The sequence below is a fragment of the Myxine glutinosa genome, chromosome 2, assembly GCF_964187855.1.
Source record: "Myxine glutinosa chromosome 2, kmMyxGlut1.1, whole genome shotgun sequence".
Taxonomy (NCBI): domain Eukaryota; kingdom Metazoa; phylum Chordata; class Myxini; order Myxiniformes; family Myxinidae; genus Myxine; species Myxine glutinosa.
In genome coordinates, this window is record NC_136262.1 from 87,619,570 (window position 1) to 87,643,891 (window position 24,322).

The 24,322-nt window shown below is 46.7% G+C and overlaps 2 protein-coding genes across 8 annotated transcripts in view; both read right to left on the reverse strand.

Annotated features, from left to right (window-relative positions):
• CIART (circadian associated repressor of transcription) overlaps positions 1-13,895 on the reverse strand; it is a 39,948-nt gene extending 26,053 nt beyond the window's left edge. Inside the window, exon 1 of one of the 2 annotated variants that reach the window (XM_068107859.2) lies at positions 13,803-13,895. The gene's annotated coding sequence lies outside the window, so the exon portion shown is untranslated. The remainder of the gene's footprint in view (positions 1-13,802) is intronic. The other variant, XM_068107860.2, reaches the window with a different exon arrangement.
• Positions 13,896-15,934: 2,039 nt separating this feature from the next.
• TAF1C (TATA-box binding protein associated factor, RNA polymerase I subunit C) overlaps positions 15,935-24,322 on the reverse strand; it is a 52,776-nt gene continuing 44,388 nt past the window's right edge. For all 6 annotated transcript variants that reach the window (XM_078771185.1, XM_068107855.2, XM_078771188.1 and 3 more), the window contains 5 exons: positions 20,628-20,763; positions 20,392-20,520; positions 19,625-19,802; positions 18,350-18,487; positions 15,935-17,458 (listed from right to left, as the gene is read on the reverse strand). In XM_078771185.1, coding sequence (XP_078627311.1) covers positions 16,089-17,458; positions 18,350-18,487; positions 19,625-19,802; positions 20,392-20,520; positions 20,628-20,763 — 1,951 coding nt within the window. In that variant the 3' untranslated portion in view covers positions 15,935-16,088. The remainder of the gene's footprint in view (positions 17,459-18,349; positions 18,488-19,624; positions 19,803-20,391; positions 20,521-20,627; positions 20,764-24,322) is intronic.

Sequence of the window (24,322 nt, forward strand, 5' to 3'; positions counted from 1 at the left end):
CGTGGGCTTCAAAAAGGAAATTTGAACTGTTTACAGTTTAACAAAATAATGTACTTAAGCAGGGAAGCAAGTGCAAAATGGACTACAACCAACATCTACACACATGTATATGGATCATGGGAATAGTTGTTCGCTAGCTTATTGTCGCCAACAGATGCTCAACAGGTGACGATACAAAAGCCCTTCACGCAAAAGCATTTAATGGCAGAGACCGAGTTGGAAACACGTTCTACCCATACAAATACCAATACCCATGTATTGGGGGTAGGGGGGGGAGAGTGGAGGAGAAGCCCTCAATGATCCTCATTGTGGGATGGCAGGTGAAAGTAAATAGTTAACACACAATCAATGGGGAGTACACCTACAATAAATTGCCAGGTGCAACCATGTTTAAAATACAAACGTTTTACTACTTTGATGCAGAAACAAGCAGTGATGACGTCATATCCTGTTAGAGATAGCTTCAGGAACCATATACTTATTATACCTTCATTTCATGGCTTAGCTTTATTAGCCCATCTGCCCGTGCAGTGGGAGACGGGGGTTTGCAATTGTGTGCGTGTGTGTGTATGTGTTTGGGTTAGCCGCCGTTTTCAGGTCAGTCTTTACCGTCTTCGAAACTGATTTATTCGAGAAAGTTCCTGGTCCTCCCCATCCTGGGAAAGAGGGAGGTGGCACGACCGGCAAGTCATGCCATCCACCTCGCAACATGTCATCGTGTGTTGTGTATTGTGTGCACAAGTTGCTGTTGGTGGCGGTTATCCCCACACGTGGGTGGATTTCAGGAGATGGAATGACGACCTACAACGTCAGGAGATGACATAAAGACCTAAAAGGTCTCAAAGTATCCACGTGTGTGTGTGTGTGTGTGTGTGTGTGTGTGTGTGTGTGTGTGTGTGTGTGTGTGTGTGTGTGACCAAAGCACAATTTTTTTTAACCAATTGAGTGTTTGTCATGCAACGTTCGTCATAATTCGACAAACTACCCTAGTGTCATAATTCAGTCATAATTCGACAAGTACAAAACTTCATCTGATCAAGATGAAATTTCTTGAGCATCATATGTAGGCATAAATTGGTGGAGGAAAAAATAATGACGTCATCGGTCACGTGGTTCGGCCGCCATATTTGTTTTAACACAAAAGCCTTAAAAACCACTGAAAATACATCCTGGTGAGGGTTCGCAATCTCTAATTGCTCTTTTTCTTCTTCTTGTTGTATTTGTATTCGTTTCTTAGATCCTGCTTCACTCAAGTTTAGTAAAGCCTGTTATTGACCAAAAGGCTTTTCCATCATTCATTACACTGCTCTGTATAGTTTTTGGCCCGATCTCCCAATGGTGAAGAATCACTGAAAAAATTTCTAGTCGACGGATCTGGATCGGATCTTCACCAAAATCTAAGCATTTCGTCCTTGTCACATAGGCCACATCTCTGCCAAGTTTCGTCCGAATCCGTCTTCAACTTTGAGATATTTTGTTCACAAATGGACAAACAGACAAGACAGACAGGGGTGAAAACATAACCTCCATCCATCTTTGGTGGCGGAGGTAATGATGTCTTCTCGCAGAGACTTTCACTATAAAAAGACGACGTAGTAGGATCAGGAATACTAAAGAGGTTGAATAACAAAGATGGGCATTTCAAGATTAGAGCAAACAGAACAACAATGAGATTTACAGTAACTTGTTATGTAATTAAAGGTAGAAATTTTCACAATAGTTTTTTTCATTGCCGCCACGGAAGGTCGATGGAGGTGTTTTCACCCCCATTTGTCTGTCTGTGAACAGGATGTCTGAAAAGGTTGTGGATGGATTTAGACAAAATCTGGTGCAGAAGTTGGGTGTGTAAAAAAATAAAAATAAAAAACACCTTTAGAGGCCATTTTTCCCCGCAAGCGAGGGTTGGCCTTTTTCGGGCACCGTGGTTGTTGTTGTTTTTCGGTCCCCTTTTTGAAGCAATGTTTTACGGCCGGATACCCTTCCTGCCACCAACCCGGTTTGTCGCCTTTTACGACAAACAGGGAATTACCAGTGAACTGGTACTCATAACACACACACTCATTACCAGTGAACTGGTACATGTCACACTGGGTGTGTGACAAGGACAAAATGAATAGATTTTGGTGAAGATCCAAATCCAGATCTGGATCTGAGAATTTTTTTTTTTTGAAGTGATTCTTCACCATTGAGGAGATTATCGGGCCAAAAACGATATTTAGCACAATATCTAAAAAGGTTGTGGATGAATTATGACAAAAACTTGGTGGATGAGTTCCGTAGGTGACAAGGACAAATTGATTCAATTTTGGTTCAGGTTCGAATCCAGATCTGGCCTTTCAATGGGACACAAAACAAACTGTTCAGCCTGGCGGCTGACGGGGGTATGCGCTCTACCGAGTGATGTTCTACTTTTAGTAATGCATTTCTGGGAGGGTCAGTGAGGTATGCTGGGGTAGTTTTTTTTTTGGTTTTACTGTTTTGCATAATTGCAACATTACCAGTTTCCAAACTTCTCCCACTCCCTCCCCCCTTCCCCCTTCCCACGCCTCCTGCCCCCAAGCCCTCTCCCTCCCACAGATCTCCCGATGTCCCTGCTCTCAAACGTTGTGTTTGTGTGCTTCCCCCTCTCTCCCCATCTTGTTTCCCGCTCCCCTTATTATATATTTTATGTGTCGGGTTTTTTTTTGGGGGGGGGGGGGGGGGGGTTAATGTTATCTCTTTCACGAGCCTCAATGTTGTATTGAAAAAGAAAAAAAAAAGTGTTTTGTAAGCAAACATTCATTGTATTGTTCTAGACTCTAGAGAAAGCATGAGTGCATAACCTGTCATATTCTCTTGGTGGGTTATCACAGCATTTCCACTTTGAAAGTCTAATAATTGAATAATGGATCACTTTACTTTGCAGCAAATTGGATCATATACTGTTCTCTTCATTGTGAGGTTGGCAGGTCTCCACGAACCACATAATAAAGTGACGTAAAACTCCTCCAAATGGGTCATCATTGATTTTTAGCAGTTTGTAGAGGGATGCCATAATGCTCCTACTTTTATATGTATTTAAATTGCTTCAAGAAGTAATACGATACATAATTTTAGAATCGCTGGTTCATGATCACAATGTTGAGCTTTGATTACTGCAACTCAGTTTGTAAGCTTCCTTGCCTGTTCTCTCAAACCCTTACACATTCAGAATATGGCTCCAATGCACAGAATACAGACTCGAATATTTGAACACGACATTCCAATTCCCGAACATTCTGTGACTCCCAGGATACAAATGAGTATATTTTCTTGTTAATATTGCTGTTCACCTTTAAAGCCAAAAATTAAAAGGTTCCTGGCTACAATTTGAGCCTCCGTGATGGCCTAGGCCCTAGAGGTACAGCCACTCGCCTCTAAGCTGTGTTTGGTTTGGACCCCTACCCAACTATAAATCGTCATCCCGGTGTTTCACAGGCAGGACGATTCATTGATGTGCGTGTCGTCCATCGGATGGACATTAAACTGGGCATGGCATCTGCCGTCATTACCTGGTGGACAATAAAGATCCCGCAGTGCCATTGGCGAAGATTAGGCCACGGTAACGCTGGCACCATGGCAAAATTTCAAATTCCTGTCATAATTACTTCTGGGAAGGCAATGGCAAACCACCCGGTATAACCGCTGACAAAAAACTACTTCGACAGCACCGGCGATCTGCATCAGAGTATGGTATATCAAAATCGGAATACAATTATAACTTAATCCACCTTACACACCTGCAATAACAGTACACAAAATAAATTGATAAATTGATAACTGTAAAATTCTTACAATTTCTTAAAGTAATTCTTGCAAAGCGAATGCTATTTTATTATTTAAGGCAAGGGTGAATATGTCCTCAGGTGAACAAAATCTTGCCCGATAACTATATTTCCACTTTTAAAGCCAACACCACCACCACCTTTGAATGTGGTTGGCCAGATAATTTTTGGTCGTTTCACGAACCGGTTGGCTTGACCTGAACTACTGTGGAACGTTTTGGGGCCCCAGCGGGTGCCGTAAGTTAGGTAGGAGCTTTCAAAAGTTACTCAATAAAATTATGATTTTGAAATGCGATCGATACGAGCTGCTCCTGAATCCGGAAGTGAACGACGATGGGCTGGTTTGATAAAATGTCAATACAATCAAGACAATGTTTGGAATGGAAATATTGATATATTGGGTTTAAATGAACTAGGGCATGCCCGTACTATATCTATATCTAAAATTATATCCCCCCCTCTATTTACATGAAATGGTTTGGTCCATGAAATGTTTTGGTCCATTCGCAACGCCAAAGCGAACGGCGAACGCTTTACAAGAAATGGTTTGGTGCATGAAATGTTTTGGTCCATTCGCAACGCCAAAGCGAACGGCGAACGGCTTGCGAGTACAGTGACAATCCCCCCGGGGTTTTTATTAGTTTTAAAACATAGTTTAACGCCAACATAGCGCCAACATAGTTTGCAAACGTGAAATAAATGAATACGCTCTCAAATGTGCCATCCGAGGCAGAGTGTGTCCGCCACGTTCGGCACACGCGATAGCTCGCTGCTCTCTGATTGGTTGAATCGTTTTTTGGACATAGCTCGGTAAGTAATTGTCCGATTAATATGAAACCTTGAAAAGGCACATCCTCGGGTCCCCAGCAATATACCTGGCAAGTTTAAAGTATATCGGACCCGTGGTTGTCGAGAAACAGCGGTCACAGACAAACAAACGTACAAACAAACACACAGAGATTACTGGAATTATAGATAGACTAGGGCATTGCCCGTACTATATCTATATCTAAAATTATATCCCCCCCCTCTATTTACATGAAATGGTTTGGTCCAAAGCGAACGGCTTGCGAGTACGGTGACAATCCCCCCCCTCTATTTACATGCAATGGTTTGGTCCAAAGCGAACGGCTTCCGGAGTTTGGTAAAGAAATCGCCATCGCGTGCACAAACGCGCAGGAAAGCGAATGAATCGCAAATTCGGTTTTATTAGTTTTAAAACATAGTTTAACGCCAACATAGTTTGCAAACGTGAAATAAATGAATACGCTCTCAAATGTGCCATCCGAGGCAGAGTGTGTCCTCCACGTTCGGCACACGCGATCGTTCGCTGCTCTCTGATTGGTTGAATCGTTTTTTGGACATAGCTCGGTAAGTAATTGTCCGATTAATATGAAACCTTGAAAAGGCACATCCTCGGGTCCCCAGCAATATACCTGGCAAGTTAAAAGTATATCGGACCCGTGGTTGTCGAGAAACAGCGGTCACAGACAAACGTACAGACGTACAAACGTACAGACGTACAGAGATTACTGGAATTATAGATAGATGAAGAAATGATATGAGGGTTTCTACTTTCTAACCGTTAAATTCACGGATTGGCCATATGCATATTCGCCATTGACTGGGGATAGAACCATTCAGACCGGGTACATTTTTTGCCCAAGCCCTTTACAAACCTGCTGTCAATGTCTGATGTTCGACTAAAAGTGGCACAGCAATGTGTAATTTATTGATTCCATGGTTTAGCATTCACCATTCCCACATTGTTTGTTTGCTTTCGGCCACCCACCCGTGCATAGCACGGGTACCTCTCGTTCGTACCCCATAAAGTCAAAGTGTAATTTTTATTTTTACCAAATAATTAAAAATGAAATACAGAAATATCTAGTTTACACAAGTATTCAATCACCTAAGTCAATACCGAGTAGAAGAGTCTTTGGCAGTGATTACAGTTTTGCATCTTCTTGAGTATGTCTATCAGCTTTGCACATCTGGATTTGGGGAGTTTCTCCCATTCTTCCTTGCAGATCTGCTCAAGCTCTGTCAAGTTGGATGGGGAGTGTCGGTGAACAGCAATCTTCAAATCTCCTCACAGATTTTCAATGGGATTCAAGTCTGGGATTTGGCTGGACCACTCAATGACTTTCACATTGTTGTTATGAAGCCATTCTAGTGTTGTTTTGCCTGTATGCTTGGTGTCATTGTCCTGTTGGAATGCAAATCTTTGTCGCAGTCTAATGTCTTTTGCACTCTGAAGCAGGTTCTCCTCGAGGATTTGCATGTATTTGGCTCCATTCATAGTTTCCTCTATCCTTACAAGTCTCCCAGTCCCTACTGCTGAAAAGCATCCCCATAGCATGATGCTGCCACCATGCTTCACGGTAGGGTTGGTGTTAGATGGATGATGATCTCGGCTTGGTTTCTGCCAGACGTAGTGCTTTGCATTCAGGCCAAAGAGTTCATTTTTCACCTCATCAGACCTTTCGGCTCATCAGAATCATCAGATTTTGCCTCGTGCTCTCAAAGTCTTTAACATGCCTTTTTGCAAACTCAAGGCATGCTGTCATGTACCTTTTTCTCAGGAGTCGCTTCAGTCTGGCCACTCTCCCATACAGCCTAGATTTCTGAAGTGCTGCAGAGACTGTAGTCCTTCCGGCAGGTTCGCTTATCTCAGCCAAGGATCTCTGTAGTTCTGTCAGCACAATCATTGGATTCTTGGTCACCTCCCTGACCAAAGTCCTTCTTGCCTGGTTGCTCAGTTTGGTTGGATGGGAAAGTCTGGGAAGTTCCATATTCTTTCCGTTTCCTAATCAACTGCGGGACCTTATATAGAAAGGTGTGTTTCTTTATCAATCGAGTTGGCCACAGGTAAACTCGAATCAAGTTGTAGAGACATCTCAAGGATGATGAAAGGACATTGGATGCACCTGAGCTCAATTTGGAGTGTCATAGCAAAGGGGTTGAATACTTAATGCCTCAAAACATTTCAGCTTCTCATTTTAAACTATTTTGTAAAGAAATTCAACAAACAAAATGTGACAAAAATCAAGGGGTGTGAATACTTTCTGAAGGCACTGTACGTATGTATGTATGTATATATATATGTAGGAGCTGTGCTCCCACATAAATCGGAAGAATGGACGCGACAAAAAGCTGGAATTCGTCCGAGTTTCTTTATTGTCGAGATCTCGCGAGATCTTGGAGACGGCGGCAGGGATTTTCGAAGCTCCACACGGTCTCCACGTTTTTCGAAGTTAAGTCTGTTCACAATTGTATTTTGTCGAAACTGTATTTATCTTTCGGTGTGTGAAGTTATTGTGTGCAACTTTGGTTGTTTCTCGGTGTTTATCTTTCATAAATTGATCGTCTGTTTGCCGTGTCGTGTCTTGAGGCCTTGTACAGTGTGCACTGTACAACCTTGAGGCTTTGTTTTTCTCTCAGCGGTCCGTCTTTTGTGATCCAATAACTTTCGTTCTCTGTATTCCCAGACTTTTCACCCATAGCCTACTTCCTTGTGTAAATCTCAACTCAAAAAAAAAAAAAAAAAAAAAAAAAAAAAAAAAAACATTTTCCTTCTCTGTCCTCATTCGTTTATTCATTCTTATTCGTTCGTTCGTTCTTCGACCACGTGTTTCTCCCCCATTTCCCCAGATAGTTTTCACTCATTAACCTTCAATGTTTACACTTTCCCCTCAAGTTATGTATTCCGTCATATTTTATAACACCTTTTTCTTCTTCTTCTTTAAAAGGCTGCTTTCGACTTGCTCACCAAATCAATTCATCCCCAAAAAAATATCCATCTCCTATAGTGCCTTTTTTCTACATTCCCTAAACTCGCCTGCACTCCATCCTCCATCCAGCGTCCTTAAACGTATTTTTAACTCGAAGGTCACAAGAAACTCATTTTGCAATAAATGTTCGTTTCCCATAAATCGTACACTTTCAAAAATCCAATCTCACCCCTCCCCTCCAAATCTTCCCCATAACCCCTCCCCTCCAAATCTTCCCCATCACCCCTCCCCTCCAAATCTTCCCCATCACCCATCCCTTTCAAATCTCCCCCCTTGCCCCCTCCCTCCTAAACTACCCCCTCACCCCTCCCCGCCAAGACGCCCCCTCGCCCCTCCCCTCCTAGACTCCTGCCTCACCCCTCCCCTCCAAATCTCCCCCATATCCCATCCCTTTCAAATCCCTCCCCTTGCCCCTTCCCTCCCAAACTCCCCCCTCACCCCTCCCCTTCAAATCTCCCCACCCTCATTGCTTCTCAATTTCCCCCCTCTCACTGCCCCTCCTCAAAGCGTCCTCCCCGCTTCTTCCCCCTTCAAACTCTCACCTCCATCTCCCCCAACCTTCTGCCTCGCTCTTCCCCCTCCTCAAATAACACCTCATTGTGGCTCACCCAATCACCATCAAACCATTTGTCCGCCCCATCCTTCCCTTTCTCCGAGCTATTCTGAAATCTCTGACACACCTTCAACAGCTCTCCCTACCTCTTCCACCTCTTCCACATCTTACCCTGCCCCTCCTCCCCCCTGTTCTGTATCTGATGCTCCCCCTTCCTCTTCATTAACGGTATGGACCTCAAACATCCGGGGCCTTCGTTCAAACTTAACTGATCTCTCCATACAGGTTGCTTCTGTCAAACCAGACGTGATCTGCTTAACAGAAACTTTCCTCCTTTATGATGTCTCTGATTCCATAGTATCTCTCCCGGGCTACTCCCTCCTCCGGTATGATAGACCTGAGCCTCGTCCTGGAGGCGGGGTTGCTATCTTTATCAAAAACTCTCTTCCTCACTCGCCCTGCACTGCACTCTCTCCACCTCACCCCCAGGAATACCTCTGGCTACGGCTTCCCCTTCGCTCCCACCTCTTGTTCATATGTGTGTTGTACCGTCCACCAAACAGTGATGACTCAATCTACATCTCGCTGTCTGATGATATGGACCAACTTCTATCTACTCATCCCAACTCTCTCTTCCTCATATGTGGTGATTTCAACTGTCATCATGCCAGTTGGCTGGGTGTGGGTACCTCTCTCACCAGCCATGGCTCTTCAGCAAAGGACTTCTGCGACTCACTGGGACTGACACAATCTGTCAATTTCCCGACCCGGATCTCAGTCAACGGAACATCTTCTCTTCTGGACTTGGTTATGACTAACTTCCCTGAAAATGTCTGCTGCTCTTCTTCTGCTCCGATCGGATCATCTGATCATGTCCTTGTTAAAGTGGACATCTCTCTGACCATCCTCAGGGAGCCTGCTCAGCGTCGACGAGTCTGGCATTTCACTCAGGCCAACTGGCACGGTCTTCAAGCAGCCATCAATCATCTGGACTGGTCTCCCATCTCTACCACCTCTGACATCAACTCATCCTGGGAATTCTTCCAAAGTAAATTGCTCTCTCTCATGCACAGATTTATCCCATCTCGTCTTCAGTTGTCATACCCTTCCTCCCGTCCATGGTACACGGAATCTTGTGGTGAGGCTGTTGCCCAGAAACAACTTGCCTTCGTCTCCTGGAAAGCAAATCCAACGGAAGGAAATCTCATTTCCTTTCACAAAGCCCGAAACAAGTGTGTGTCCACCCTCAGGAGAGCCAGGAAACAATATCTCTCCGTTCTCAAGACCGAACTCTCTTATCTGTCTCCCTCTTCCAAATCCTGGTGGCGTCTGGTCAAATCCGTTTCTGGGGTTTGTTCCCCCTCCATCCCCTCCCTTACCTCAAACGGCTACACAGCTGACTCCGCACGTGAAAAAGCTGAATGCCTCAACTCTGTGTTTGCCTCTAAATCTTGTGTCCCAAACCCATCCCTCTCTGTACCCACCATACCCAGTCGTACCCTGCTGCTCCTGGACTCCGTGTCCTTTCCTCCTGACAAGGTGGAAAAGTTTCTGTCAACCCTCGACTCTGATTCTGCAACTGGACCCGACGGCATCAGCCCACGGGTCCTAAAATCCTGCTCTGCTGCTCTGTCTCACCCTCTCTCTGTTCTCTTCACCCTCTCTTTTGCTCAAGGTCAACTGCCATCTGCTTGGAAATCAGCCAACATCACCGCTTTGCACAAAAAAGGTGCAAAAACAGATCCTAGCAACTACAGACCAATCAGCCTTCTCCCAATTATCAGCAAAGTCATGGAATCCATCATTGCTTCGGATATGAAATCTTTCCTCTTCTCCAATGGCTTGATCTCTGATCATCAATTTGGTTTCAGACCAGGTCACTCTACTCTGGACATGCTGCTTCTGCTGTCTCAACAATGGATGGAGGTCCTCAATGCCAAACAGGAAATTAGAGCTGTCTCCCTCGACATATCACGTGCCTTCGACACGGTCTGGCACCCCGCTCTGCTCACCAAACTCTCCTCCTTTGGTATCCATGGAAATCTCCACGCATGGCTGGCGGACTTCCTCTCTAGTCGTCGTCAACGTGTGGCCCTGAATGGGTTTCTCTCATCTCCTCTTCCTGTTCAGGCTGGAGTTCCCCAAGGCAGTGTTCTGGGCCCCGTGCTTTTTCTGGTCTTCATCAATGATCTCTCTGACTCTCTCGAAAATCCTCTCTATCTCTTTGCTGATGACTCCACTCTCTGCCGCTCCATTCCTCTTCCCTCAGATCGGCAGTCTGCTGCCTCCTCACTCTCTGAAGACCTGGACAAAATCACAGACTGGTCAAACAAGTGGAACATGTCTTTCAATCCTGACAAATCTCACACTCTTACTATGTCTCTCCGAAAAGATCGACTGGACAACCCTCCCATCTACTTTCTCAACAATCCTCTCCAAGAAGTTCTGTCGCTCAAGATTTTGGGTCTCACTATCTGCCATGATCTTTCTTGGGAAAACCACATTTCCAAGCTGGCCTCCAAAGCCAGTCGCCGACTGGGCATCCTCCGTCGTGCGAAGTCCTTCCTCGGCACACCTGAGCTCCTCACCACATACAAGGCTTTCATCCGCAGCTCAATGGAATACTGTTCTCCCCTATGGGCCGGTGCTCCTGCCTCACACCTAGCTCGGCTTCACGCTGTTGAAACCAAAGCTTTCAGAATTATTGGAATCTCCCGCGATGAAGCTATCTCTGAGGGCCTTTCACTCACTCACCGCAGGCAGGTAGGTGGTCTTTCTGTCTTCTACCGACTCCTCTCCGGCCTTGCACCCCCAGCTCTCTCTGTGCTCTGTCCCCCAAATATTCCTACAGGTCGCACAAGATCTGCCAGCAACCCTCTGATGGTTAAACTGCCGAAATCTCGGCTCTCTGCTCACCTTCACTCTTTCATTCCTCTTTTCTCCCGCCTCTGGAACAAACTCCCTCACTCCCTTCAATCCCACTCCTCCCTCCAGGTCTTTAAAACAGCTGTTCACCACCATCTCTTATCTTCCCCCATCCAAAACCTTGATCTTTTCTACCCCCGCTAATTCACCCCAGATCCACCTTGTTTGAAATTCCAACTTCTTTCCTGGAAGTCCTGGCAGTGTCCATATGTTTTATACCTCTCCCACCGCCCCCTTCCCACGCCCCCCCCCCCCCCAAGCCCTCGCCCTCTCTCAGATCTCTCGATGTCTCCATGTCTCTCGGTCACTGCTCTCAAATGTTGTGTTTGTGTCCTTCCCCCTCTCTCCCCATCTTGTCTACCGCTCCCTATGTTATATGTTTTATGTGTCGGTTTGTCTTTCTGGGTGATTAATGTTCGCTCTTTCACGAGCCTCGACCTTGTATACAAAAAAAAAAAAAAAAAAAAAAAAAAAAAATTGTCACAAAACAACTCAGGTACTCTGAAAAGCCCGTTTATCGGGCAGCAATATATATACACATTATCCCGGAGCGTTTGCCCGGGAAAGGCGAGAGGGGGCGTGGCCGGGCGTCCTGGACGCGGCCTGGCAAGTCGAAGGCGGGCATGCCCGGGCATGCCCGGGCGTCCCGGACGCGGCCTGGCAAGTCGAGAGCGGGCCTGCCTGGGCGTCCTGGACGAGCCCGGCATGGTGATCGCTCCGCGTCCTTGGTAGGTGCAAGGCAATTGTGTAAACCCAGCGGTAGCCGCTACACACGTCCCCCCAGAATCGACTTGCACCGGCAGGGTCAATTTAAGGGGGGTCCTGATGACCCGGCCGAAGCGACCCCTGGCGGGTCGTGGGGGGGGGGGGGGGGGGGTCCGGTGTGGTGGTGGGCGGTCGAGTGGGGGGCACCGTGAATGGGGGGCGGCCTCGCCGAGGCGGAAGGGCCAACCGTGGTGGTTGGTCGATGTCCACGTGCGCCGGCTTGAGGCGGTCCACCGCAATCCAGTCCGACCTGCCGCCGATGTCGATGACGAACGACTTGTCGTCCCGTCGCAGGACCCGGAAGGGCCCGTCGTACGGCGGCCGGAGTGCCCCCGATGTGCGTCATGACGCACAAAAACGTACTCAGCTGTGCGAAGCACTGGGGGGACGTAGGACTGGGGGTCACCGTGGTGTGACATTGGCACGGGGGCAAACCATCAGGCGGCCTCCTGGAGGTCCGAGCGCTGGTGAGCTGCGGACCAGGGACTGGTAGCGTCGGGCACGAATTCGCCCAGGACGCGTAGCGCCTGGCCGTAGACAAGCTCGGCGGTGGATGCCCGGAGGTCCTCCTTGGGGGCCGTGCGGAGGCCCAAAAGGACCCACGGCAGCCGGTCGGCCCAACCGCCGTCCTGAAGGCCGGCCATGAGCACGGCCTTCATGGAGCGGTGGAATCGCTCGCACAACTCGTTGGCTTGGGGGTGGTAGGCCGTAGTACGGTGGAGCTTGACCCCCAGGTTGCGGGCGACTGCGCCCCACAGCTCGGAGGTGAACTGCGGTCCACGGTCCGACGAGAAGTATGTCTTTGTCCGGCACGACGCCCACTGGACACCACTGCGGCCCCCGTACGACGGGCCTTTCCACGTGCTGGAGACCGGGGTGAAATTCTTCACCTTGGACATCGGCGGTACTCCCGACCGCGTCTCGGTGGATCGACTCAAGCCGGCCCACCTCGACGTGGACCACCCACCGCCGGTGGCTCGGCCCCTGCGTCGGGGCCGCCCCCCGGCACCGCCCAGCACCGCCGGCACGCCACCCCCCGGTCCGGCACCCATCCCGGGTACAGCCGGGGGCATCCCAGCTGGCATCCCTGCACCCCGGACGCCGACTGTCACCAGAGGGTGCTTCGGCCGGGTCATCCGTTTGCCTCGCAAACTGGCCCTCCAGGTGCGCGGGAATTCTGGGGGGGGGGGGGGGGGGGGCACGTGTGGCGGACACGAAAGCCCACTGGCGTGGTGACATCATTCCGCGCACCAAGTGGGCGGCGGCCACGCCCGAGGGGTAGGCGTGGCCTCAGGATATACACTGGGCGCGCAGCCCGGAGCGCGCCAGTGCTACAGTGACCTCTTGAGAATAAACTCTTTTGTTTAACCGCGTTGTCCGCTTCCTCCTTGGTATCAAGTAAGCGCGCGTAGCACCGCGCTTTAATATATTAGATATACTCTTCACATGAATTACAAGGACATCAGTAGACAATGGACAAACACACATCGTATATGGGATTCGAACCCAGACTCTCGCAAACATGAGCCAGGAGTTCCGAAAGGAAAATGGCTTTGTTGGGGGTAAGGGGGAAATGGTTGAAATATTCATTGTAAACCCCCAAGGTGAGATGGTGTACCTGAGACCATGATAGCATTAAACACAGGCTTCAGATGAGATCAGAAAAGACAATTGGATCGAGAGAAAAATCGTTAAGATGTAGAAATCTCGTCGTATAATAATTTTTAAATCCAAATAGCCATTATGTGAAAAATTGAAACTTTAACAGGAAAAGCAAAGGTGAAACTGGATTTCACAGCAAGCGTTCACACAGCAGGGGAAAGCGATACTTTATGAGCATTTCAGAAACCGTTATAAAGCATCGGCTTCACCAGTGAAACCTGCAATTACGACAATCAACAAATCCCACACAGATATTGCGAAACACCCAATACCCCCCAAGTAAAGGTTGCAGATCGTTACCAGCTCAATGGTGGACCAGCCCCATCGTTAAGTCCTGCAGCTCCGACCTCTCACCGACGCACATCTCCGAATGAGGCACGACCCCAGCTGTCTGGGTGGGAACAACCCTCAACGGATCTTTTTGTACACGCCCCCTCCAGCCTCACGGCAGCCAATCAGCAATGACGCCTCGCAATAGAGACGATTCCCAAAACGGAGATGGAGTGGGCGTGGTGTTAATTGACGAATGGAGTTGCTCTGATTTAAAGAGTACGAACGTTAGTTCAATGTCGGGCGAGCTCCGATTGGCTCGTTATGCTGACAGCAAGTCCACGTGTTAAGAGTGGTGTTCCACGTGTCGTGGGTGGGCATTAAAATAAGCGTTGTGATGCTGGTTCTTAGGCAGATGCACGAACCGTGTTCATGTAAAATTCATGCCACTCGTGGTGTCCAGGGAATAGTTTAAAACCACATTTATAGCTCCTTGCCAGGTATGGAGGCATATCTGCAATCCCCACTCGCATCCGTGGAGGATGACAAAGAGATGCGAACTCACTCAGTGAGTGCTGACGTTTTTCAGTTAAAAATCAACCGCCATCGTTACTCTGCTGGATTTTGGAAACTCCCATTTTCCGTGGATATCAAGCTGGTTGTCCTATCAGCTTCGTAATATATTAAGCGTTGAAGGTCAGGCAGCAGTCTCGATGTCCCTCTGTTGGCCTTTTCCTAAGTGGATCCTCATCCTTCTTATACATACTATAGGGTACCATATGGAGTCGCATGCACATGTCGAGTTGTATTTTTTTTGTATGCGCACACCATGTCGAGTTGCATGCACACCATATCGAGTTGCATGCACACCATATCGAGTTGCATGCACACCATATCGAGTTGCATGCACACCATGTCGAGTTGCACGCACACCATGTCGAGTTGCACGCACACCATGTCGAGTTGCACGCACACCATGTCGAGTTGCACGCACACCATGTCGAGTTGCACGCACACCATGTCGAGTTGCATGCACACAATGTCGAGTCGCATTTTTTTTGTATACGCACACCATGTCGAGTTGCATGCACACCATATCGAGTTGTAAATTTTTTTTGTATACGCACACCATGGCGCGTTGCAGTATTGGACTCTATCGAAATTCCCTTATTGTTGGAAAAAGCATCAATACGATACCCACGATATTCCGCAACACAGCAAATCGCGTATCAAGTGGTAAACGATTTAGCAACACGTACACTTCGCAACACCCAATACGCACACAGAACGATCTATTCGGATCCCCCCTCGAGCGCCAACCAACGCACGAGCATCCGTTCCCACCCACCGAGCAGTGGGCGGGTCTGGGGAAACGCACGTGGCTCGAGCTGCGGCTGTTGGTTACGTAACTAGGGGTGGACACGTGAGTCGCGCGCTACACCTGCTGCGAATGGTACAGCGTCACCAGACATCCCCCAGCAATCAACTCCCCGAAGAACCAGACGAGCTTTTAAACGGATACATGTTCATATTATATATACACTTTACTGCTGGCAGCTCCTAAGTTTATTAAATTGAATGTTAACCTTTGCTTTCTCTATTCGTCCGTCCATATTTCTGCTGACAAAATGTGATCGGTACTGCCGACGCAAGTCTCATGGCAAGTATTCGACGGGGTGGTGGCCGTTAGCTTCCCAGCTATACAGTCAGGGCAGGAATTTGGAATATTGTCAGGGTGCTGGTGATAACTCGCCTACTTTTTCCAAAAGCCACCACCATGGGATCTTCAACGTCCACCATTTAAACCGACCCTGATGATGACTGCTATAAACTGTTATCCTCGGATGGACGTTAAATGGGCGTCCCGTCTGCCAGCATTCGTTGGTGGACGTTAAAGATCCCACGGTGTCCTTCGCGAAGAGTAGGTGAGCTACAGAGGGAATTGCATCAGCAGCACAGCCTCGCCCCCTCAGCCATTGATGCTGCTCCGCAACCTTGTGCTGCATACGAATGACGAAGTGGTCTGGATGTTGGGTGTAGGGGGAAAGAAAATGGATTAGTGAGTGGTCATTTGGGGCAGTTCCACACCCCTCCATCAAAATGTCTTTTGTAAAGAGAACTGATATTGTTATTATTAATTGATATAATCTCCCAAAACAAACTCCACGAAAAAGTGCGTGAGCTTTTATTCACAATATAATTGGGAATGTTCACACTCGTTTCTAATGTCATATTTGCCCTCCCGCAACCTCAAGAACAATCTTTACAACTCCACTGAGGACAGAATTTAGAACATGCTCAGGAAAAAAAACAAGTTCAAAATCCCATGTTGAACCTCCTCTTCTTCTTCTTCGGTTGTAATCCAGGTCGGACACAGAGGGGCGTCGGCGACGAAGCACCAAACATGGTGGGCAAGCTACACTGTGACGAAGGATCATTAAAGCACGAGTCCTCATCCATTCCAGTATCAAAAGCTAGTGGGAGCGAAGATGGTTTATCCTGACTGTTACCGTGTATTTGAAGAGAGGCCGAGTCTAACCATGATGGCACAAGATCGAAGCGAGACGAACTCTGAGCAGACGATTGGGATAAAGCCAGGACAATGGAATCATCACCTGTATTACGACTGGAACCAGAGGTTCTGAGTCCGCTTTGACTTGAGGGGGCATTGGCATGTCTTCGTGTCTTTAGAATGGAGCTGCGCAAGCTCGCCACATTTGAAGGTGAAGCTCGTGTAGCAGCGGCATCGGGTAAGGCTTTGGGCAGGTGTGGAGGAGCAATAGTGGCTTGTGGAGAGTTGCTCCACAGTTCATTTTCATCCATGGTGGTTGAAAGGATACAATGGAAATCAGTTAAACTTTGCCTTGAAATATCCAAAATGTTCTCAGAATCAGAACCAGCAGAAATTCCCAAAGTGCTGTCATCATTTTGGCTGAGAGAGGACTGTGAAAATGTCCCGGAGAGGCGGCGGCGTTTGTGCTTCGGTTGTTGGCGGCTTTTACTTGGTTGGACAGACCCAGAGAGGTTGTCTGTGCCACCACCGCACCATTTACCACGCCATGCCACCACCAAGCGCTGGCTCAAAGAATCCTTTGCAAGTTCATCCGGAACTGGATTAGGGAAACTTGTGGGTGATGGGGTGACAATATGCAGTCGGCGTTCCAAGACGGCATGCCATGTTTTAACATCACGGACCATGCCAAGATGCTGTCGTACTTCCTGTATGTTGCCCATCTCCAATGGAGGCAGGCTGTCAGGCAGCTGACCGACTCCTCTTCTAAAACTTTTTTTACGATGCTGTTTGGGTGCTGCTACCTTCCAGGCCCTCAAGAAATGTGTGGCCCACCGATTACAAACAGCTTTCAAAACAGGTAAAATGCTTTTTTCACTTTTTTGAGCCAAAGATTTAACTCCATTCACATCCTCAAAACAGCCAATGGGAGAACAGGCGAAGCTATCTGCTCGTGGCATTTGGTCTTCACTAGCAGAATTGTTCTGGCCTTGTGACCTATTGCCAGTTATATCTTCTTTTGGGTGGTTTCCTGAGATGGGCATGGCATCCATACCGTTGGACTGTACATCTGGTCCATTGAAGTGCAAGGTCTGCTGAAAGATATCTCCAGCTTCTGAAAGGTGGAGAATACTTAAATTCCTGCAATCACCAACATGCCGCACCACCGTAACACCTAGGAGAAAGAAAGAAAAAAGAAAGAAAAAAAATAAAAGACGACTTATACAGACCTGTTATGCACTAAAAGTATGGAAATCTGGTCATTTACTTCCAATATGGATATACAGTGCATTCAGAAAGTATTCAGACCCCTTCACTTTTTTCACATTTTGTTATGTTGCAGCCTTATGCTGAAATCGTTTAAATTCATTTTTTCCCTCATCAATCTACACAATACCCCATAATGACAAAGAGAAAACAGGATTTTAGAAAGTTTTGCAGATTTATTAAAAAGAAAAAACTGAAATATCACATTCACATAAGTATTCATACCCTTTGCTGAATACTTCTGTAAGTTGTTCCAAACTTCTTCCATTTAAGAATTATGGAGGCCACTGTGCTCTTGGGAACCTTCAATGTATCTGAGCTCAGGCAGTTCCTTCGACCTCATGGCTTGGTTTTTGCTCTGATATGCATTGTCAACTGTGAGACTTTATATAGACAGGGGTGTGCCTTTCCAAATCATGTACAATAAATTGAATTTACCACAGGTGGACTCCAATCAAGGTGAAGAAACATCTCAAAGATGATCAATAGAAATGGGAGGCACCTGAGCTAAATTTCAAGTGTCATAACAAAGGGTCTGAATACTTATGTAAATGTGATATTTCAGTTTTTTCTTTTTAATAAATTTGCAAAACTTTCTAAAATCCTGTTTTCTCTTTGTCATTATGGGGTATTGAGTGTGGATTGATGAGGGAAAAAATGAATTTAAACGATTTCAGCATCAGGCTGCAACATAACAAAATGTGAAAAAAGTGAAGGGGTCTGAATACTTTCTGAATGCACTGTAGCATTTTCCTTCCCTCATTTCACCTGTATCCATACCCTGACTTCTACAATTTACCTGCACCAGGGGCATCCAACCTTTTCACCAAGGCCTGTTGTTCTCGAGGCCTGTGTGGAGATAGCAAGCCAAGCCAATCACTTGGTCCACTCAGTTTCAGTGGAAGGCCATGTGCCTGCCAGGGACTCTCCACACCCCCTGCAACAACCAATTACGAGAAGATATAGAAACGTTACCAATAAGAACGTTCCCAGTTACCACAAGTTTAGGTGGCCTGTATGGCCTCCAAGGTCAAGTAAATGCCGCGTGATGCTGGAACTCAAACTTTTACACTTTCAGTCGTCGATTTAAAAGATACCATCAAGGAGCAAATTAAACTTTCGTGACCTTCTCAACATGACTTGATGGTGGAGCCAGGTATGCCTTACCTATGATTTTCTGAAACACACATACGACATAACCCGTGTTTCCTATAGCAGACTTCCTCTGTGAAACTACCGATCAAACATGCACACCAAGTCATGTGCCCAGCTTTCAAACAGCTTTCCAGAAAACTGAAGAGGGATCGTTGATAATTGTGATGAGGGCAATTAGAAAGTAATGAAAAGTAAGCCGGCCGAGGAGATAACCGGCACCTTTATTCAATTCCTAAAGCTAAGAATGAAATTTGAAGGGTTTTCTATGCAAGCAATTCGTACCGAACCAGTGGGCAGGAAGCACCTTGCATACAGGAAGCTTCGCATACACCTTGACTCTTACAAGAAGCTTAGATTAATTATATCAGGCATTTTGAACGAACTATCCCTCAACAAACTTCAAGATCAACATTGTCAAACAGTGAATGGGATTCAGCAAAAATACTGAATCTATGAATTGACTGTTTTGTCATCGTCATGCATTTTTTAATTACGATTTAAATAATTTCTCTGCTCCCTATTTTCATAAAAAGCAAAATAATAGCGCCAGCTTTGAAAACTGTAACAAAGTTAACTGTAACGCCCAGATAACGTGTTAATAAATCATGTAAATACGAGTCTTTTCCATGATAAAATACTGTACAGTATATGATTTAGATCATTCACAAACAAAAGTTTCTGTGCTATCACCATCATTACAATAACATCTATACTAATTTTCACTTGGATACCCTAATTTTGCTATCCACACTTTCTTAGCCATCCCATGCTTCATCAAATGTTTTGGGATTGAACAGCATTTTCCCATTGTTCCTAATCTTGTCCTCTTTTCTCTGCAATAAGCCATGTAATTTATACAAACTATCCCCACAGAAGGTATTTTCAACTTTTCAACTCAAAAATCTTTTTTTCTTTTTACCTGTGTAGTTCAGCAGTACAACTTCACTTCTGCGAGTTCCCAAAACGATGGTTCGCTCGGAAAGGTCCCTTGGTTCGACAACAACAGCGTGCGCAAATATGGGGGATGATCCAAGCCCATGGTCCCACTTCACCACTGGCACATCTGGCATCCTTTCATCGATGAGGTAAGCAGATGACTGCATGTGCATATGGAGGTTTTTGTTAATTTAGAAAAGATGGAATACTTTGGTCCAAAGCAGTTTTGATGGAATAGCTTAGGAACCAATAAAGTGTTGCTACTATTACGAACATTAACTCTACCCCAGGACCTTTTATCACATACAGAAATCTAGGCCTATGGATGAGCTACATAAAGGGCAATTGGTTCACAGACTTGGAGTGGATCAAAGGGAAAGGAGACAAGCATCAATTGTGGATGAGTGACAGAAAGGAAATGCACATGTGAAGGGGGCAGTTTGAGTAGACGAGTGTGGGAGTAAATTAAAGTGCAAGTTGTGGGCAAAAATGCGAGACGACGATGAGCAGCACCGACAAAAGACATAAGGAAACACTTCCACAGAAGAGTGAAAAGAGGGATGAAGGAATGGAGGCGAGTGAATGCTCATCTTATAAACGTGTTGGGTAACCAGGCGTGCGATTTATAGAAGAAAGTGTGCAACCTGGGATACTTGAAGAAGACAGTGGAAGTGTTATGTGCCTATCATGGGAAAAACATGTTCCACGAAGTTTTGAGTAAAGCCACAAAAGGAGAGCAAAATCACCTACTTGGGTGCTCACGAGCATGTGGAAGGGGCTGTGAAAGGGCAAATGCTGGCTCAGAGTCACACGCTCCCCCAAGTGACAACCCGCCGTGGCTCCAATGCGGAACAGGCTCCGACCAGCCACATTACCCACCTACCCATCCATAACAACAGCAAACCACATCAGGCTGGATAAATTAATTGGCCAAAAATGTTGTTTTTTAGAGAAAAATAAAAATTGATGCTATGGCAGGTACACACCCTACAATCTGCGAATGCCACGCCAGTGCGGTCCGTGTAGGCCAGCACGCGGGGATGTGCTGTGAAGTGACACCATCGCCAGTTGGACAATGCATTGAAGTACAGGTTTTGCTTTTCCCTCAATACCAACTGCAACCTGAAAAGGGATGTCGAAAAAGAAAAGAAAAGAAAAAAAAAAAACTTTAGAGGCCATTTTTCCCCGCAAGCGGAGGTTGGCCTTTTTCGGGGACCGTGGTTGTTGTTGTTTTTTTTTGGTCCCCTTTTTGAAGCAATGTTTTACGGCCGGATGCCCTTCCTGCCGCCAACCCTTTTTGTCGCCTTTTTACGACAAACAGGGAATTACCAGTGAACTGGTACTCAATTTGCCGACCTCGGAAGCATGACAGGCTGAGTCAACCCCCCTGGCGTTAATTCAGCGATCGACCGAGATTCGAACCCAGGATCCTAGGATCCTAAGCTGGCACCCCAGCCGCTAGCCCAACACCAGGCTGTCGAATGTTGAAACAATAAATATTTAACAACACAACAAACAAGAACAGGTATTTTAAGGCCATTTTCCATTTTGCCCTATTTTCTACATCCCCCCTTGTTAACCCTCTTGCCCGCATTTCTTCTTCCACCACCTTTAGCCAAGTCTTTCTTGGTCTTCCCCATCCTCTACTTCCTTCTACATTCATTTCCATCACTCTTCTCAACCAGTCACTTTCATCCTTCCTCAACACATGACCAAACCATCTCAACCTGTTTCTCTTCACAGCATATTCCCATCATCTTTCACAATTCATCATTTGTATTCCTCTCTCTCAACGATACTCCACACATCCACCGAACCATTCGCATTTCCACCCTTTGTTGCTGCTGTACATTCATTACCCATGTCTCGCTCCCATAAATCATAACACTTCTCACACATGCAGCATACACCTTTCCCTTCAGCTTCAACGACGCTCCCCTCCTCGTCAGCACACCACTCAGTTCCCAAAACTTCTTCCATGCACATCTCACTCTAGCAACCGTTGCCGAGTCTGATCCACCTTCTCCATTCAGCATGCCTCCTAGGTAGCAAAATGTTTTCACACCTTCCAGCTTCACGCCGTCTCCAAGATCCAACTCAACATTTCCTCCACCTGCAGCTCCATCTGTGCACACCTTACACTTGAATGTAGCTGCCATACTGGTTAATGACCCTTTCAGACCACTACATTTTTGATGAACCCACTCAGCGCACATTGCACATTGAATGGAGTTCACTCCGACACCCTTCCTGCACACAGCACACGGCCACTTCCCAGTTCTTTCCACCTCACCACATGCTTTACCACTTGCCATCACCTTCATTTTTCCGATATTCACCTTCAGACCTTTTGTCTCCATACATTCCTTCCACTTGTTCATCTTCTCCTTCAGTCCTGACGGCATCAGCCCACGGGTCCTAAAATCCTGTTCTTCCGCTCTTTCACTCCCTCTCTCTGTTCTCTTCACCCTCTCTTTTGCTCAAGGTCATCTTCCATCTGCTTGGAAATCTGCCAACATCACCGCTATGGACAAAAAGGTGCAAAAACAGATCCCAGCAACTACAGACCAATCAGCCTTCTCCCAATTATCAGCAAAGTCATGGAATCCATCATTGCTTCAGATATGAAATCTTTCCTCTTCTCCAATGGCTTGATCTCTGATCATCAATTTGGTTTCAGACCTGGACACTCTAGTCTGGACATGCTGCTTCTGCTTTCTCAACAATGGATGGAGGTCCTCAATGCCAAACAGGAAATTAGAGCAGTCTCCCTTGACATATCACGTGCCTTCGATACGGTCTGGCACCCCGCTCTGCTCACCAAACTCTCCTCTTTTGGTATCCATGGAAATCTCCACGCATGGCTGGCGGACTTCCTCTCTAGTCGTAGTCAACGTATGGCCCTGAATGGGTTTCTCTCAGCTCCTCTTCCTGTTCAGGTTGGAGTTCCACAAGGCAGTGTTCTGGGCCCTGTGCTTTTTCTGGTCTTCATCAATGATCTCTCTGACTCTCTTGAAAATCGTCTGTATCTCTTTGCTGATGACTACTCTCTGTCGCTCCATTCTTCATCCCTCAGATCGGCAGTCTGCAGCCTCCTCACTCTCTGCAGACCTGGACAAAATCACAGACTGGGTAAACAAGTGGAACATGTCTTTCAATCCTGACAAATCTCACACTCTTACGATGTCTCTCCGAAAAGACCGACTGGACAACCCTCCCATCCACTTTCTGAATAATCCTCTCCAATAAGTTCTGTCACTCAAGCTTTTGGGTCTCACTATCTGCCATGATCTTTCCTGGGAAAACCACATTTCAAATCTGGCCTCCAAAGCCAGTCGCCGACTGGGCATCCTCCGTCGTGCGAAGTCCTTCCTTGGCACACCTGAGCTCCTCACCACATACAAGGCTTTCATCCGCAGCTCAATGGAATACTGCTCTCCCCTCTGGGCTGGTGCTCCTGCCTCACACCTAGCTCGCCTTCACGCTGTTGAAACCAAAGCGTTCAGAATCATTGGAATCTCCCGCGATGAAGCTAACTCCAAGGGCCTCTCACTCACTCACCGCAGGCAGGTTGGTGGTCTTTCCGTCTTCTACCGACACCTCTCTGGCCTTGCCCCCCCAGCTCTCTCTGGGCTCTGTCCCGCAAATATTCCTATAGGTCGCACAAGATCTGCCTGCAACCCTCTTATGGTCAAACTGCCAAAATCAAGACTCTCTGCTCACCTTCACTCCTTCATTCCTCTTTTCTCCCGCCTCTGGAACAAACTCCCTCACTCTCTTCAATCCCACTCCACCCTCCAAGTCTTTAAAACAGCTGTTCACCACCATCTCTTATCTTCCCCCATCCAAAACCTTGATCTTTTCTACCCCCGCTAATTTCACCCCAATTCCACTTTTTTGAAATACCAACTTCTGTCCTGGAAGTCCTTGGTGTCCTTGTGTTTTATACTTCTCCCTCCCCCCCCCCCCCCCTTCCCACGCCCCTCCCCCCCACACATCTCCCTGCTCTCAAATGTTGTGTTTGTGTGCTTCCCCTTCTCTCCCTATCTTGTCTTCCGCTCCCTCTTTTTATATATTTTGTTTGTCTGGTTGATTTGTTTGTGAAGTAAATGTTAGCTCTTTCACGAGCCTCGCTTCAGTATACAAAAAAAAAAAAAAAGAAAAGAAAAAAGTCCATCCATACTTTCCGCAATCAACACCAGATCATCTGCATTCAACAACTCCCACGGTAAACCCTCCTTTACATTCCGAGCCAGCACCTGTATCACAGCTACAAATAGTAGTGGACTTAGTACTGACCCCTGATGCACTCCCACCTTCACCTCAAACTCACCACTGTTCCCGTCCTTCGCCCTTACAGCTGTGCACGCTCTCTTGTACATTGCCTCGTACAATAAATATTTAACACATGAAGTCAAATTGCTCAACCAACCGAGTAGTTTTTGAATAAATAAAAAAAACATCAGTGGCCGAACTCACAGGATATTACGTCAATAAATCAGATAGTTCAGTTTCATTGTGAAAGGCATAACTATTAGGGATGCAAAATAGGAGTGTCTTCAAAAAAGGAAAGAAGAAGCGGCTCCAAATGAATAAATTCAGCAAGTTATAAAAAGGATCTAGTGTGCAGTTATGTGGCTGTGGCATGTGGTCATGTGGTTGTGCAAAAGTTTGCATCAAA